Source organism: Echinops telfairi, unplaced genomic scaffold (assembly GCF_000313985.2).
Source record: "Echinops telfairi isolate 266 unplaced genomic scaffold, ASM31398v2 ScPeMD7_1;HRSCAF=3_0, whole genome shotgun sequence".
NCBI classification, from domain to species: domain Eukaryota; kingdom Metazoa; phylum Chordata; class Mammalia; order Afrosoricida; family Tenrecidae; genus Echinops; species Echinops telfairi.
Window position 1 is genome coordinate 90,496,982 of NW_022103896.1, and position 16,144 is coordinate 90,513,125.

The 16,144-nt window shown below is 38.8% G+C and overlaps 1 protein-coding gene across 6 annotated transcripts in view; it reads right to left on the reverse strand.

Moving 5' to 3' along the window:
• Positions 1-15,439, reverse strand: part of ASPH (aspartate beta-hydroxylase) — a 151,104-nt gene extending 135,665 nt beyond the window's left edge. For all 6 annotated transcript variants that reach the window (XR_006679740.1, XM_045286544.1, XM_045286479.1 and 3 more), the window contains exon 1: positions 15,207-15,439. Coding sequence is in view for 5 of the 6 variants with exons in the window: in XM_045286544.1 (XP_045142479.1) it covers positions 15,207-15,282 (76 nt within the window). In the remaining variant the exon portion in view is untranslated. The remainder of the gene's footprint in view (positions 1-15,206) is intronic.
• Between the last annotated feature and the right edge of the window lie 705 nt (positions 15,440-16,144).

A 16,144-nucleotide genomic window follows, 5' to 3' on the forward strand; every position in this document is an offset into this window, starting at 1 on the left:
AACAAACCCATCACAAAAGAAATCGAAAATCTAGACAGACAGTAACTAGATTATATATTCTCACAATAGTCTGTACTTTTTCATTGATAATAATATAACTATCATCTTTCCCCACTCTAGAATGTTTCTTGAAGACAAGGACTTTATCTGCCTCTTAATACTGTATTATCTACCTTTTATACCTAGTAGGAACTCAATGAACATTTGTTAAATGAACAACTAAGTAAGTTCCTTCTCAAATCCTGGACACTGTATAAGAGCTCAACTCGCTTCCTGTTAGCATAGTAAAAATAACAGAACAAAGTCCAATCTCTCAACTGTCAGTCACTCCAAGCTTCCCTATGTTTATGAATTTATTTATTCCAACAATACTGGTCAAAACACATTTTCTGTATTTTGGGTTTATATTGTGCGCCTCAGTTTTTGTTCATATTACAGTGGATCTCAGAGGTGTTATGTCAATGGACGTCATCCTCTTGAAACGTATATGCTTTTTCGTTTTTCGGTATGTGAAATCCAGAATTGACAGCAAGTAGAATTAGAGGGGGCGGGAGAATAAACAGTGGTGTTGGTGGGTAAAAGGGAGACAATGTCAAGGAGTCCATGTAGAAAAAGAATGTTTGGAAACTAACTGTGGTAGCATTTGTACATTCTACTTAACATGACTGAAATATGGAATAATATATGTATTAAATCCTCACTAACTGAAAAATATTTCTGGGCATATATGACCTGCTGATTCCAAAGATGGCACCAGTTTTTCCCTATCAGCTCTAGTACTTGAGATATATAACATATGTTATATACCACTCTTCATTCTACTCGCCCATAAAAAAGTAAGATATTTTAATGTAGTGTTACATAGCCTGAAACAGAGGAAATGAACGCTGGCTTTATTTCGTTTGCATTGTATCAAATATTCAGGTTAAGTTATGCTTCCCATGGTGTCCTTTGATCCAAAGATATATCTGAGCAGTGCAAATTATATGCACTTGAAATTTCCTCACCTTTATTAGGAACTGAATAGCAGGCAGTTCAAATTTGCTATCTTAAAAAAAGGAGCCAGAAATATATAGAAGTAGAAATACCCTCGTGGTTTTCTGAAGCTATAAATCTTTAAAGAGTAGAAAGCCTCATATGTCTTCCTCAGAGCAACAGGTGGTTTTGAACTAATAATCTTGAATGTAACCCACCGTGTGACTCGGGCTCTAGTTCTACTTAATATCTACTATATTGCTTAGGACCTACCTATTCCTCCATCTTCATACATTTTGAATGTCTAATACAGTTCAAAACCAAGAGATATGGTAGACATCAGAATTCCTCTTCAGCTTGTACTTCAGCTTGCATATCAAACTATGGTTTGGTTTTTCTTATGTACAATTTATACAAAATAACATATACCCATTAGAGCAATTATCTCATAGCTCTTCATACTCATATTTCATTTCACTCCTAACCCCCGGGGCAATCTTATTATTCTGCTTATTTTTCAGTCCATGATATTTGTCTATTCTTGGGATATCATTATAATAATTTGATTTTCATTTTTAAATAGCCTCCTTTCACTCAGCGTTACGTTCCGAAGAGTCATGCATGTCATAGCAGAAGTTTCTTTTTAACTGAGGTGTAGTCTTATATGAACATGATACAGTAGAGTATATCCTATCACCTAGAATCTTGGACAGTCTCTGCTTTGGGACAATTAGGAATACAGCTTCTAAGTATATTCTTGAACCAGAATCTTGGGAATATATGCCTGCATTTCTAACAGTTAATTTCTAATTTAAAAAGACTGCTGTACCATAGAACACATGTACATTTAGCATTATAAGAAAAAAATCAGTAAGACTTTGAGGAAGATGGCAGACTAGGCAGACATGCTATACAGAAGATACAGATAATAATCCTGGATGCTGAGCCTGAAAAAATACAGTGCTGAATTGAATACGGCTTGAGGAAAATGGTGGAATTAGAGCACTTAGAGAGGAGACAGCAAACTGTTGACCAGTCTCCTACAGGAACGGTCACAGTGGTTACAGTGGGACTAGCAGAGGCCCACACCAGTGGCTGACAATAAAAAAAGCAGTTTCTCATGCTAGGTTTTTGAATGTTTCTTTGTTTAGTTGTCTTTTTTTTTTCTTGTCCCTTTCAACTGGAGACAACTGTGCTGCCCACACACCCTGTACCTCCCAAAGTTACAATTAGAGAAGGCCCACTACTCATTCTGGTATCACCATTTAATCAAGTAAACACAAATACTGCAATATTACAATTTCCTAGAGACAACAATTTCAGTTCACATCAAGAAACAAGAGTGGCTCAAACCAGTGATCAAATGAAGGTGTCAAGAGATATTCCTCAGGAATAAAAGGCAGTGGAACTACCAAGTAATGCACTCACTCACACATGGCATTTAGGTACTTTCACGGGGCTGAGAGAAAGATTAAGAAAACTACAGACACAAGGAAAATAAAGAAAAATACGTTATTAGAAGAATGCAGGAAAACACTAAAAGAGCAACTACAGAAATAAATGAAAATTTAGAAACCATACAAAAATATCAAATAGAAAATTTTGTAATCAGAAACTCAAATGATTACCAAGATAAATACAAAAATACAACCATGAAAGACAAGAAGATATGCATTTAAGAAACTGAAGGAACCCCAAACAAGGCAGAGCTCAAAAGAAAATCATAATATATCATAATCAGATTTTCTAAAATCAAACACAAGGAATAAATCCTTATAGCAGCGTCAAGAAAAAAAAATTACCTAAAAGTGGGGAACAAGTAAGGCTAAGTACTGTTTATTTAGCAGACAAACAAGGATATGAAGGCAAAGGGATAGTATATATAAAAATCTTCAAGTAAAAAACTGCCAATCAAAAATCATATGCCCAGCAAAATTATCACTCAAATATGATGGTGGAATAAGGATGTTTCCAGAGAAACCAAACAGACACACAAGTACCGGAAAAAACCAACTTGATACCATAAAAATACATAGAGCACTCCATCCTACAACAGTGTAACACATGTTCTTTCCAGGCGCACATGGAACACGGCAGACTGGGTCATAGGGTGGTCCACAGAGCAACCCGTAACACAGTTAAAAGCATCAAAATATTGCAAAGCACATTCTCAGATAACAAGGATATAAAATTAGGAATCAACAAGAAGATTAAGAGGGGAAAAAATCAATGGATGGAACTGAATAACAAACATCCCATTTAAAAGTTACTAGGTCACAAAATAATGACATTAAAGAATTCTTTGTAAAACATAAAAATGAAAACACAATAAATATAAAACCTTTGGAAGACAATAAAACCTCTGTACTGTTATGTGGACTAATTAGCTGTTATAATCCTTCTGGCTATATAAACCTATCATATTATATTTATAATCATAAGTGTCCTGGTTTCGTTTCTCTAGAGAACCCTGCCTAACACATACATATAAAGTCACCAGATAGAAGAAAATAATCAAAGATGTAGTAGAAATAAATGAAACCCCATACAGAAAGAATCAACAAGAAACGTATTCTTTGAACAGATTAACAAAACCCACAAAACACTGGCAACTCTAACAGAAAAAAAAAAGATATAAATAACAAAAATAAATGAAATGGCAGACATCACAATAGAACCAAGTGAATATAAAAAGGCGAGTAACACAATACTCAAAGGAGAGTACTCAAAAGAAAAAGAAAACTTAGAATGGACACATTGTTAGCAAAAAATCTATCTACCTAAACTAACACAGACTGATATAAAAGCTAAATAGACCCATAGCAAAAGAAGAAATTGATCATATCAGTTAAAAAAAAAAAAGACCTCCAACCAAAAACGTCCATTATTTTCCTCTGTTGCCTTTATCTTTTGCAAAGCTACCCAGCTTGCCCTGCCCCCATCCTTTTTTACCAACTTCCATCATGGTGTATACTGTTTTCCACTAAAGCCAAGTTATCACCTGAAGACAAAAGAAATACAAATAAGAAATGAGATGGGAAACATCACAACAGAACCAAATGAAATAAAAGATTAAAATATTATGAAGAACTGGACTCCAACAAATTTAATAATTTGAGGATATGAACAAGTTTCTAGAAACACATTTCCTAGCTAAATTAACACAGACTGACACAGAAAAACTGAACTATATCATAACAAACTATAATTTTTAGACCAGTCAAACATGAATAGTAAAATATATGAAAACCCACTGAAAGGAATAAAGGATGATGGATGAAAGCAAAATAAAATTCTCAACTTTAATCTTCTGCCTGGTAATCAAGAAGTAGGAATTTGCTTACTTTGCACTGAGCTCTGATCCATCCTGAAGGATATAGATATAGTCTTTGATCTTAAATAACAATTGACTCCTGCTGTCCTCAAGCCAGGTTATGTCATCAGCATATTACAACACTCAGAAATGAACTAAGTATGGTGAGAGGATACAACACTGACACAAATCTTTCCTGACTCTAAGCCATGCAGTAGCCCCCGGCTGTATTCAAGCAATTGCTTCTTGGTATGAGCACAATGAAGTGTCTACCATTCCTATTCTTCTCATTGCTATCCATAAACTTATTTTAATCCACATGTTGAATGCCTGGTGTAATCAATAAGTTATAATCAATAAATCAGAAGCAAGTATCTTGCTGGTGGTCTCTGCTTTCAGCCAAGATGCATGTGATGTTAGCAATGAAATTCCTCATTCTACACCCTCTTCTTAAATTCAGCTTAAATCGTTTCAAGAAGTAGTTTATGATCAAGAACTGCTGGTATTGAGGAAAGAAGTAGAAACTGCACCAAGATATTAGTGTGAAACAAGGTTCCAGAATTGACAAAATACCAACTGAAATGTTTCAACAGACTAATGCAACACTTGTTGTAAGCACTCTCCAGTCTATTCTAAGAAATTTAGAAGGCAGCTATCTGGTCAACTGGAAGAGATTGATATTCGTGTTCATTCCAAAGAAAGATGACTTAATGCGGAAGTTATTGAAAAATAGATGTCATAGGCAAGTGAAAGTTTGCTTCATCTTTCAATTCGATTTCCCACAAATTTTTGAAGCCTCCTCAGATCTATGTATATGAACTGCATGACCATGATAATCCCAAATATAAGGGTGGTTGGGAAGAGATGCTGCAAGAGAGGAAAAGCAGGAATCTGGAAATGCTTTATGAAGTCATCTGTAAACTGAATATATGGGCATTCAGAGCATCATTCTTTACACCTATTTAGCACTGTTAGGTGTTGAGCCGATTTAGAGCCACACTGACCCTATATACAACAGTGAACACAGCCCGGTCCGGTGCCACCACACAACTGTTTATTCCCATTGTTGCAGCCATTGTGTCGATCTATCCTGTTGAGAGCCTTTCTCTTTTTTGCTGACCCTCTAACTTTAACAAATGCAAATGCAAGCATCTTATGATCCAGCCATCTCTCTATTGGTTATATACCCAAAAGAAGAATGTTACACCAACAGCCATATGTACACCTAAATTTATTGCAGCAATTTCCACAACAGCAAAAACATGTAAACAACCAAAACCCATAAATATAGAGGAATGGATAACAACCTCTGATATATCCGTACTACAGAAGTTTATGCAACAGTAAAAAAACAATAACTCTCTTAAACACCGCAAGACATGGACAAAAGTAGAGAACATTATGCGTAGCAAGCTCAGTCAATACTACAAAGAAAAATATTTGTCTTTACACCATTGTTTTACATAAAAACAAAGAAGAAATGTGGTTTCTCCACCAACAGACAAGACTCTGGCGACTACTAGGAGGCCAGAGACGGGGTGGGAACAGGGAGAAGAGAAGGGTTGTGAGGGAGACAAGATAATGGAGAGTTTAAACATGAAGAAAAGAAAAATCACATCATGGGAGGAGAAAAAAAAACGTCCAGCTCCTTACCCTCAATATCTAAATAGTGGTCTAAGAGGCTTAAAAAATGGAGGAAAAAGTAAAACGCAAATGAAAGAATACAATGGCTTGGGTCAGGTGCACATTGGGCCTCAAAGTAACATCCTTGATTTTCAACACTTTAAAGAGGTTCTGGGCAGCAGATTTGCCCAGCGCAATGCATTCTTTAATCTCTTAACTACTGGTTGGTTCCATGAGCATGAACTGTGGATCCAAACAAGATGAAATCCTTGACTACTTCAATATTTTCACCATTCATCATCGTGGTAGCTACCAGTCCAGTTGGGAGGATTTTGGTTTTCTTTACATTGAATTGTAATCCATACTGAAGGCGGCAATCCTTGATCTTTATCAGCAAGTGCTTCAATTCTTTCTCACTTCCAGCAAGCAAGGTGTGCCATCTGCATATCTCCGGTTGTTAATATGCCTTCCTCTTATCCTAATGCAACATTCTTCATATAATCCACCTTCTGTGATTATTTGCTCAGCATACAGATCGAAAAAGTATGGTGAGAGGATACAATTCTGATGCACACCTTTCCTGATTTTAAAACATGAAGTATTCCCTTGCACTGTTGACAAAGCTGACTCTTGATATATGTGTTCAGCTTCCATGTGAGCTAACTGAAGTTTTCTGGAATTCATATTTTCTCAAAGCAACCCATAGTTTATGATCTACCCAGCCTTGGCATAGTCAATAAACACAAGCAAACAAGTAAAAGTCTTCCTGGTATCCTCTGCTTTCAGCCAAGATCCATCTGACATCAGCAATGATATCCCTTGTGCCACAGCCTCTTCAGGACCCACCTAAACCTTTGTCAATGTACTGCTCCAACTATTGGTGGATGATCTTTAGCAAAATCTTACTTACATGTGATATTAATAATAGTGTTCTATAATTCGAGCATTCTGTAATGGGTACAAATATGGATCCCTTCCAGTTAGTTGGCCAAGAAGCTATCTTCCAAATTTCTTGGCACAGACAAGTAAGTGTTCCCAGTGTTTCATCAGCGTGTTGAAACATGGCAATTGGTATCCATCCATTCTTAGAGCCTTGTTTTTGGATAATGCAACCTGAGCTTCGTGACCACCATTGGTTCTTGCTACCTCTCAAAATGTTTGAACATCACCTAGTTCTTTTTGGTACACTGACTCTGTATATTCTTCCCACCTTCTTTTGATACATCATTCAATATTTGGCCCACACAATCTTTCTATATTACAAATCGAGACTTGAATCTTTTTTCCTGAGTTCTTTCAGTTTAAGATATGCTGAGTGTGTTCTTCCTTTTTGGTTTCGAACTGTAGCGTATGCCTACTTAGAGGTCATAAGTACTTCTTAATATTTCAAATAGACACAGCAGTTATTCCAGAGGTTTAAAAAGAGAAGTGGGTCTCTGCTAAAAATCAAGCCCATGATGCAATTTACAAAAATCAGTAAATGACAACCATCTCATTCAAACAGATTTGACTCAAAGACTAGAAGACTTTAGACAAATGGTAAATAAATCTCTCAATGTTTACAGCACAGACTTTTATCTCCATGCTAGGAAAAAAAATTTAACTACTTCTAAATAAAATTTACATGTGAGCTTAAAACAAAGGGGCTTTCCAATAATGTACTTGGATAAAATTGAGATTTAAAAGCAAAGGGTGGAAGATACAAAAGAAATATGCACATCAATGGCACAATAAACAAGAAACAGAAATTGGAAACAGGATAACAAAACTTGTCCTATGGAATGACAGGAAAGGCTGTCAAACCTCTATCAAATGGAAAAAAAGCTGCTCACAAAATGCTGGTACAGAATAAAATAATTCTCCCATTTTAAAATAAAGCTGGTATTAGGTGGCATCTCCACTAAGATTAAATGTTGCAGACAACTGAGACATTGGAGGACAATGGAGACATTACCAGCGACATCATTTTTTATTGATCTCCACAAAATTGTACTTTTACATGTCATTAATGGATAACACATGCAAGTTTAATGAGTAATTCCCACATTTTGTTGAGTCATCCTTCTTTGGAATGGCCACAAATATGAATCTCTTCCAATTAGTTGAGCAATTTGAAAACTTACACGTTTCAAGTGATACTCAATGGTATAAACCTGACTTCCAGGAAACCATTTTACTTTAAACATGAGTTCACAGAATAGATATTAAAAACCATGCAATGTTTCAAACTAAAGTATCAAAAAAGGTAGGAATCCACTTAATGTATAGCTTTATTCTCCAATGCTACACACTCTCAATTGCTGTTCTTGTTAACATGTACAAAAGAATGAAACAATGCCTGCTTATGCACAACCCTCACAATAGTTCCTGTGTTTGAACTCACTGCTGCAACCACTGTGTCACTCTATTGCCTCTTTTTCCGACACTCTACTACTTTCCTAAGCATGATGTCCTTTTCTCCAGGAACTGGTCCCTCCTGCTAACATGTTGTAAGGATGTGATATAAATTTTCGACATCCTTGCTTCTAAGAACATTCGAGCCATATTCCTTTTAAAACAGTTTGTTCTTCTAGCAGTCTAGGGTATTTAATATCCTCCACCAAGACCAAAATTCATCAATTTCTCTTGTCTTCCTTTTACACTGGCATATTTGATATTCTTCCAAACATCATCATTCAAACACATTATTATTTAGCCTTCTTTACTCATGGCCCTGCTTTCGCAAGCACGAGACCACTGAAAATACCAGTTTATGACAGGAAGACCTTAGTCCTGAAAGTTGTATCTTTACTCTTTAACACTTTAAAGCAATCTTTCACAGCAGAGTTGCCCATACATCAATTTCCTGTTGTTTCCATGGGCAATGATTGTGGATCCAAGTAAAATGCAATCCTTGAGAACGTCAATCTTTTCAGTTTATCACGATGTTGCTTATTTGTCTACTTGTGAGACTCCCAGTGCACTTGTGTGGATCTGTTTTATGTTGCGGTGTAATCTACACTGCTGCAGTATTTGACCTTCATCAGAAAGAGTTTCACGTCTTCAGTTTCAGTAAACAAGGTTGTATTACCTGCATACTGCAGGTTAGTAAACTTTCCTCCAGTCCTGATGGCACATACTTGTTCATATAATCCAGCTTCTCAGATGATTTGCTCAGCATAGATGAAAGGACACAACTCGGACATAAAAATGTCCTCATTTTAAACCATTTTAAACCCCTTGAGGTGTTCAAAAAGAACTGCCTCTTGATCCACATGTTCTGCATAGCTCTATTAAGTGTTCCAGAATTCCCATTCTTCAAAAGTGTATCCATAATTTCTGTGATCCACACAAATGCTTTTGCAGAGTCAATAAGACACAAGTAAACGTCTTGGTGATCTCCTCCGCTTTCAGCCACGGTCCATCTAACACCAGCATTGATCTCCTTTGTTCCACATCCTGAATCTGGCTACAATTTTTGGCAGCTTCCATTCAAGGTACTGAGGTGACTGTTTATGAATGATTTTCAGCAAAATTGTACTTGGAGGTGCTATTAATGGCTAACACCTGCAAGTAAACTGAATACTTTCCGTATTTTCTGGGGCCATCTATCTTTCTTTGGAATGGGCACAAATATGGGTCTCTTTCAGTTAGGTGGGCACACAACTATCTTCCAAATGTCAGGGCACTGACTCTTAAGCATTTCCAGCGCTCATCCATCTGCTAAAACATTTCCGTTGGCCTCTGTCAATTCCTGCAGTCTTGCTGCTTACCGATGGCTTCAGCACAGCTTGGATCTCTTCCTTCAACACCATTAGTTCTTGGTTGTGCTACCTCTGGAAATGGTTGAAGGCCAACCAATTATTTTTGGAACAGTGGCTGTGTATTCCTTCCTTGATGCTTCCTGCATTGTTTAACATTTTGCTCATATTCAATTCTGCAATTGAAGGTTTTAGTTTTTGTTCAGTTCTTATGACTTGAGAAATATTGAGCATGGTCTTCTCTTCTGATTTTCTTACTCCAGGTCTTTGGACATTTCATTATAATAGTTTACTTTGTCTTCTTAAGTGGTCCTTTGAAACATTCTGCTCAATTATCCTTTCTTCCTTTCCCTTTAGGGTCAAGAACAAGTTTCAGAGTCTCTGACATTCATTTTTATTTTTTTCCACTTTTTATTTTAACTCCCAATTTTCCTAGAACCATATTTCCTAAATTTAACTTTCTGAATATTAATGTTTCATTGGTTTCTTCCCATTTTAATTTTCAAAAACAAATGAAGGTCTTTATATGAACCTTTAACTAAATGGTTATCCTATAAGGATTTTTATTCATGTCAAATGAGTGGGTAAGTAGCTAAAATAAAAGCCTCATATACTCATTTTCTAATGTTCTATAAAATACTAATGATTTTAAAGCAAAAATATAATATAAATCTTTCCCTTTTATTTTTAAAGCTCACTACTGGTTAATACACTTGTTCGTTCTAAATGTGTTCAAGAACTCCCTCCAAACACATCTTTTTTTAAACTGCATCTCTGATTCTTTTTAGAATGATTATTATTGGAAGATCATTTTATTGGGGGCTCTTACAATTCTTATTACAATCCATACATCAATTGTATCAGACATATTTGTACATCTATTGCCATCGTTTTTTCTAGACATTTACTTCCTGTTGAACCCTTGATCAGCTCCTCTTTTCTTCCCTCCCCCACACCCCATGGCCCCTAGATAGATTATAAATTATTATTTTCATATCTCACACTAACTGCTATCTCCCTTCCCCCTCTGGTTTCTGCGACCCTTTTGGTGGGGGGATATTACATTGTCTACAGATGGGCTTTGGGTCTCTGCTCCAAGCCCCCTCATTCTCAACAGCGTGTTTTGTTTGTTTGTTGTTTGTTATGAATCCTCTGATGCCTGTTACCTGGTCCTGATAACACCCCATGATCGCACCTGCTGGTGTGCTTCTTCCATATGGGCTTGTTGCTTCACTGTTGGATGGCTGCTTGTTTAACTTCAAGCCTTTAAGAAAGACCCCAGAGGCTGTATCTCTTAATAGCCAGGCACCATCCACTTTCTTCACCACATTTGCTTATGCACCCATTTTATCTTCAGTGATCATGTGTGCGGGGGAGGGGGAGGGAGGAGTTGAGCATACAAAATCCCAGTTTGTTAGAACAAAGTGTTCTTGTATTGAGGAAGGGTATGAGCTGAGGCCCAAGGTTCATCCACAACCTTTTTTTAGTAAAACACATTTCAGAGAATTAGGTATTTTGCCCTATATTCCTTGACAAAAATTTAATAATGTTTAATGTTATCATTATATTCAAACTCTTGGTGTGAAATATTTCAAAATATTATTATGTGGACCCTCAGCCTTGTCAGTTTACAGTACTGAAATGATTTTTATATTGCCATGATGCTGTAAACTAAACCATAAGTACTTTAAAAATCAGCAGGGTCACAAGTTACAGCAGAGCTTGTAGGCTAGTTAAAGAAAAGACTGGCTAAGACAGGGTACAGTGTAACAACAATGAAACATACAACTTTCCTTTAGTTCTTTAATGCTTCCTCACCCCCACTATCGTGATCCCAATTCTACCTTACAAATCTGGCTAGACCAGAGGATGTACACTGGTACAGACAGGAACTGGAAACACGGAATCCAGGACAGATGATCCCTTCAGGACCAGTGGTAAGAGTGGCAATACCAGGAGAGTGGAGGGAAGGTGGGGTATAAAGGGAGAACTGATTACAAAAGTCTACATATAACCTCCTCCCTGGGGGACAAACAACAGAAAAGTGGGTGAAGGGAGACATCGGACAGTGTAAGATATGACAAAATAATAATTTATAAATTATCAAGGGTTCATGAGGGAGGGAAAAAATGAGAAGCTGATACCAAGGGCTCAAGTAGAAAGTAAGTGTTTTGAGAATGATGATGGCAACAAATGTACAAATGTGCTGGACACAATGGGTATATATAAGGATTGTGATAGGAGTTATACGAGCCCCCAATAAAATGATAAAAAAAAAAAAGACTGGCTATTTGTATGCAAGTGTTAGCCTATGACAATCTTATGGCTCACAGCCACACACTGTTCAGCTCACTTGCTTTGGTCACATTATCAGGAAGGATCAACAGCAGGAGGTGAATCTCCACTGAAGTAGAAGGCTGAGAAGAATGAAGCGTACCACACCTGATGAGATGGATAGACACAATAACCAACACTCTAATATGCCAGTGCCTGAGGAAGATGAAGGAGCCCTGTGGACGGAGTGTCAGCATGGGAAACAGCTGGCCTATGGTTTGTATAAGGCCCATTCAAGAAATCATCAATTCAAGCTAACATCACAAGCCTCGCACCAAAGAGAAGCGATTCCAGCCTTAATATTCAGAGTGAGTTCATTAAACGTTTGACCAGTACAGCCCATGAATTATTTTATCCATATCCAAATGGACTCAGGAGAAAAAAGGTTCCCCAGCTCAGATGTAGTCTGCAAGGTCAGCAACTATTGCGAGGGTGAAAGAAGTTTTCTACTCCTAAAGATTTACAGTCTCAAAAACCAGAGGGGCAGGTCTACTCTGCCTTATAGGGTCACTGCGAGTCGGAATCGACTGGATGGCAGTGAGTTTTCAGTTTTTCTTTTCTGGTGAGAAGGCAGGACCAAGTAGCATATAATTCTGTTGTATAGAGATCATCATGGATCTACGCTGACTCAACAGCAGCTATCAACTTCAACTTCTCGATCCAAGATTTTCAAATGTAGTATTTCAACCAGAAATCATTGTGGTCAGAGAAATTTAATTGGTGATATGACAAAAGCCCACTTCTTATATTACTATGTGTAGTATTAATAATATACAATAAAATTCAATTTTCTGGTTTCCACAAATCTTACAAACAAGGGAACCGACAAGTCAAGTCACACAATATAACAAATGAAAAACAGAAAACCTGGGCTCTAGTCCTACAAAACTAGACACCCTGGGGGCATTCCTCAACAATAACGTTACAGGTTGGAATGTCACTACTAAATTGCTTCAGCCCCTCCCCTATTGCCCCATACATGTGCACACCCCAATGACCAGATTAAACAGAGCAAAAAAGAACACGTCGATTTATCATTCAAGTATATTCTGCTATAAGAAAGCAATATAAAAAAAAATCACACTGCTATGTAACTATTTCAATGGAAAGAATTCTCATGTCCATCTTCAGTACATTCTAAAATGTCTGATATACAATAAAAACTCAGTACTTACTAAATAAATGGCAAGGGGGAGGGCTGATAGGTGGCCAATAATCAATTATGTACTATGCATGACTCTAGGAGCAACTCTTTATTACTATTGTTCTATAAAACAGGTACTTCTCTTTCACATACTATAATTGCTTTATGACAATTATAAAGTAAATATACAAAAGATTTAAAAGGCTGTAGATCCTCAGATATGCTCTAAAATGTTTGACTATGATGAGAATCATAATAATTTTGGTTATAACATTTCCTAAACCTATCACCTGGCCTTCGTGGTCAAAGTGTGAACACTATCTTAATTCTTACCCATAACCAAAAAAAAGACAAACTCACTGCCAATGAGTCGCTTTCAACTCCTGGCGACCCTACAGGGCAGGGTAACTCTTCAGGGGAGTATAAAAGTTCTTTCTCTCAGGGAACAGCCAGTGGTGCTTTTGAACTGCTGACTGTACAGAAGGCAACGACTACACCACCTCTCACTGCCCTCACGTCAATGCTGACTTACAGTGACCCCCTGGGGTTTCCAAGACTGTAACTGTTTACAGGAGTAGAAAGCCCAGTCTTTCTCCCATGGAGCTGCTGGTGGTTCTGAACTGATGACCATGCGGATGGTGGCCCAACACTTAACCACGACACCACTAGGGCTCCATTGCTCCCCTTACCAATAAAAGATGATCTAAAGTGACTTCCTGAAATGTAATCAGTCCCTTCTACCCATTATAAAGAAAAACACGGAATGAAAATGAACTTCATTTGTACAGAAAAAAAATGGTTTTAAACAATTAACGTTGAATGTTCGTTCACGTGTTTTTTCTGCTCAGTGTGCCATAGCAGTACAACGTTGCTTCTCAGTTAGAAAGGTAGCACAGAATAGACGGAGTGGGAAAAGCAGCCTATTAGTAACCGAGAAGCATTTAGAGGCAAGTGGAAAAGGAGTACACAAACTTTGACTGAAGTCAAGTCAATCATTATGCTTACTATGCACTTCAAACAGGATTCCACTGTGCGTGAGTTGTAATATAGCCCCTTCCTTTAAGAAAAGAAACATTAGTTCTCAGAATGTAAATCTGCATATTAAGTAACTGCACTAGATTCACTGTTTAAATTCATTCATTAGATAACCGCTTATTGACAGCCTTTTATGAGCCAGGACTATTCTAAGACTTGAGAAAGGAGTGCACAACAATAAGTAAAGAACTCAAAAGAAAATACACATGAAAGTACACGGGAAATTTTCAGATAGTGATAAAGAAGATACAAGTAAGTACATTCTTCATTACGGTTTGAGTACTATGATCTGATTTTGTCTTAATATGAATGTTACATGCAGAGCTCAGCAAACGAAACAAATTACTTTAAAAGTGTACAGTTCAGTATGCATGCTAGCTCATTGCAGTTTCAATATCCAAAATGACTTCTAAAATATGCTGAGAGCCATTTAATTAGGAGACAAAATATATGTAAAATACCTACTCTCTCTTTGCTGGCTGGGTACATGGTTAAAGAAAAAAATTTTTTTCAATAAAGGAAAGTAAGGCAGTAACAAAACTATATAAAAGCGAAATACTTAAAAATAATTTCAAAGAACACTCAAATCACTCGCAATTTTCGTTTTTCCTTTTGAGTTGTTTTTAAAAGCTGCCAGGACGCTGAACTTTACTTTTCCTAACAATGACTCATTCTCAGCATCTGTAAAGCAAAGGTAACTTGTCTGACTGCCCATCTTCGGTCCCAAGGAAAACCAGCCAATCTGGGCGGCACCAGGGAAAGCCAAGCAATTTACCAGGAAAGCGCTTCCCCCAAATCACTAGCTCAACCCAGGGCGGCAAGGCCCCAGGGCCTCGGCCCCGCGCCCGCCCGGCCAGCTGGACCCACCGGCCCAGCCAAGTGGCCTCCGCACAGCGTGGGAAGGACGAGCTCCGCCAGCGGAGGGAAACGCAGCGGGATCGCGGCGGCGGGCGCGAGGGGGGATGGAGACCGCAGTGCCCGTCCCAATCGGCGGCCCCGCCGGGCTAAGCCCAGGTCCTCCCAGCCCCGCAGAGCCTCTGACCTCTTCGAGCTGCAGGGCTGCTGCTGCCGCTGCTGCTACCGCCGCCGCCGCCCTTGGAATTCTTCCGCGGAGCCATCAATAGTGCCGCCGGAGTGGTCCGAGGACTAGGCGGCTCCCGAAACACGCAGGGACGCGGGCGGCGGCGATAGCGGCAGGAGGTACCTGACTCTCAGCACCACCAGCAGAGCCTCGGAGGACTCCACGCTCGTGCCGGAAGCGCCCACGCCACGCCCTCGTTTAGGCGGAACCAGTGACTCCCTCGGAGCCAGAGCCCGGGATTCGCGGGACACAAGGCCACACCCCTTCCTGCTGCGCACACCTCTGGCCCGCCCTCAGACGGCAGAGTGACGGCACGTGCTAGCCAATCGCAGGCGCCGCTCTCAGGGGCGTGGTCCTGCGTGCATTTCACCAGCCCCTGCAGAGTGGTGACGCGACGCAGCGCAGCTGAGGGCGAACGTCTTTCGGTTTTCCTGTTGATCCCTGTGCTTTGGAATGTGGCAAATTTGGAAGCCGAGGGGCTCTCACGAGGTTGGATGGCTGGCCCCCGCAAGACTTGAATGGGCGGGGACGAGGCGACACGTGGACTACGCCTAGGCGGTGGTCAGCTCCACTTGGCCTTTAGGGAGAATGGTTTCCCATCCCTGTCCACATAGACACGTAGGAATTCTATAGCGCTTCTGGTGAAAGAGGTGTCTTTCTCTTATCTGTGTTTAATATTAAGAAATTTCTGAGATGGTGATATCGGGACCAGTTCAATGAGTAAATACATGCGTTTAAAAGATTTGGATCATTAATATTTGCATTGAATCTAGACATGCAAATAGAAATGTTCATTTTCTTATTCCATTTAGTGCCCTCTCTCTCTGAAATCTCTCCCGGCTAGTGCCATCTTTCCTACTTGCTCAGAGCCTGTACCCTAAACACATATGTGATCAAGT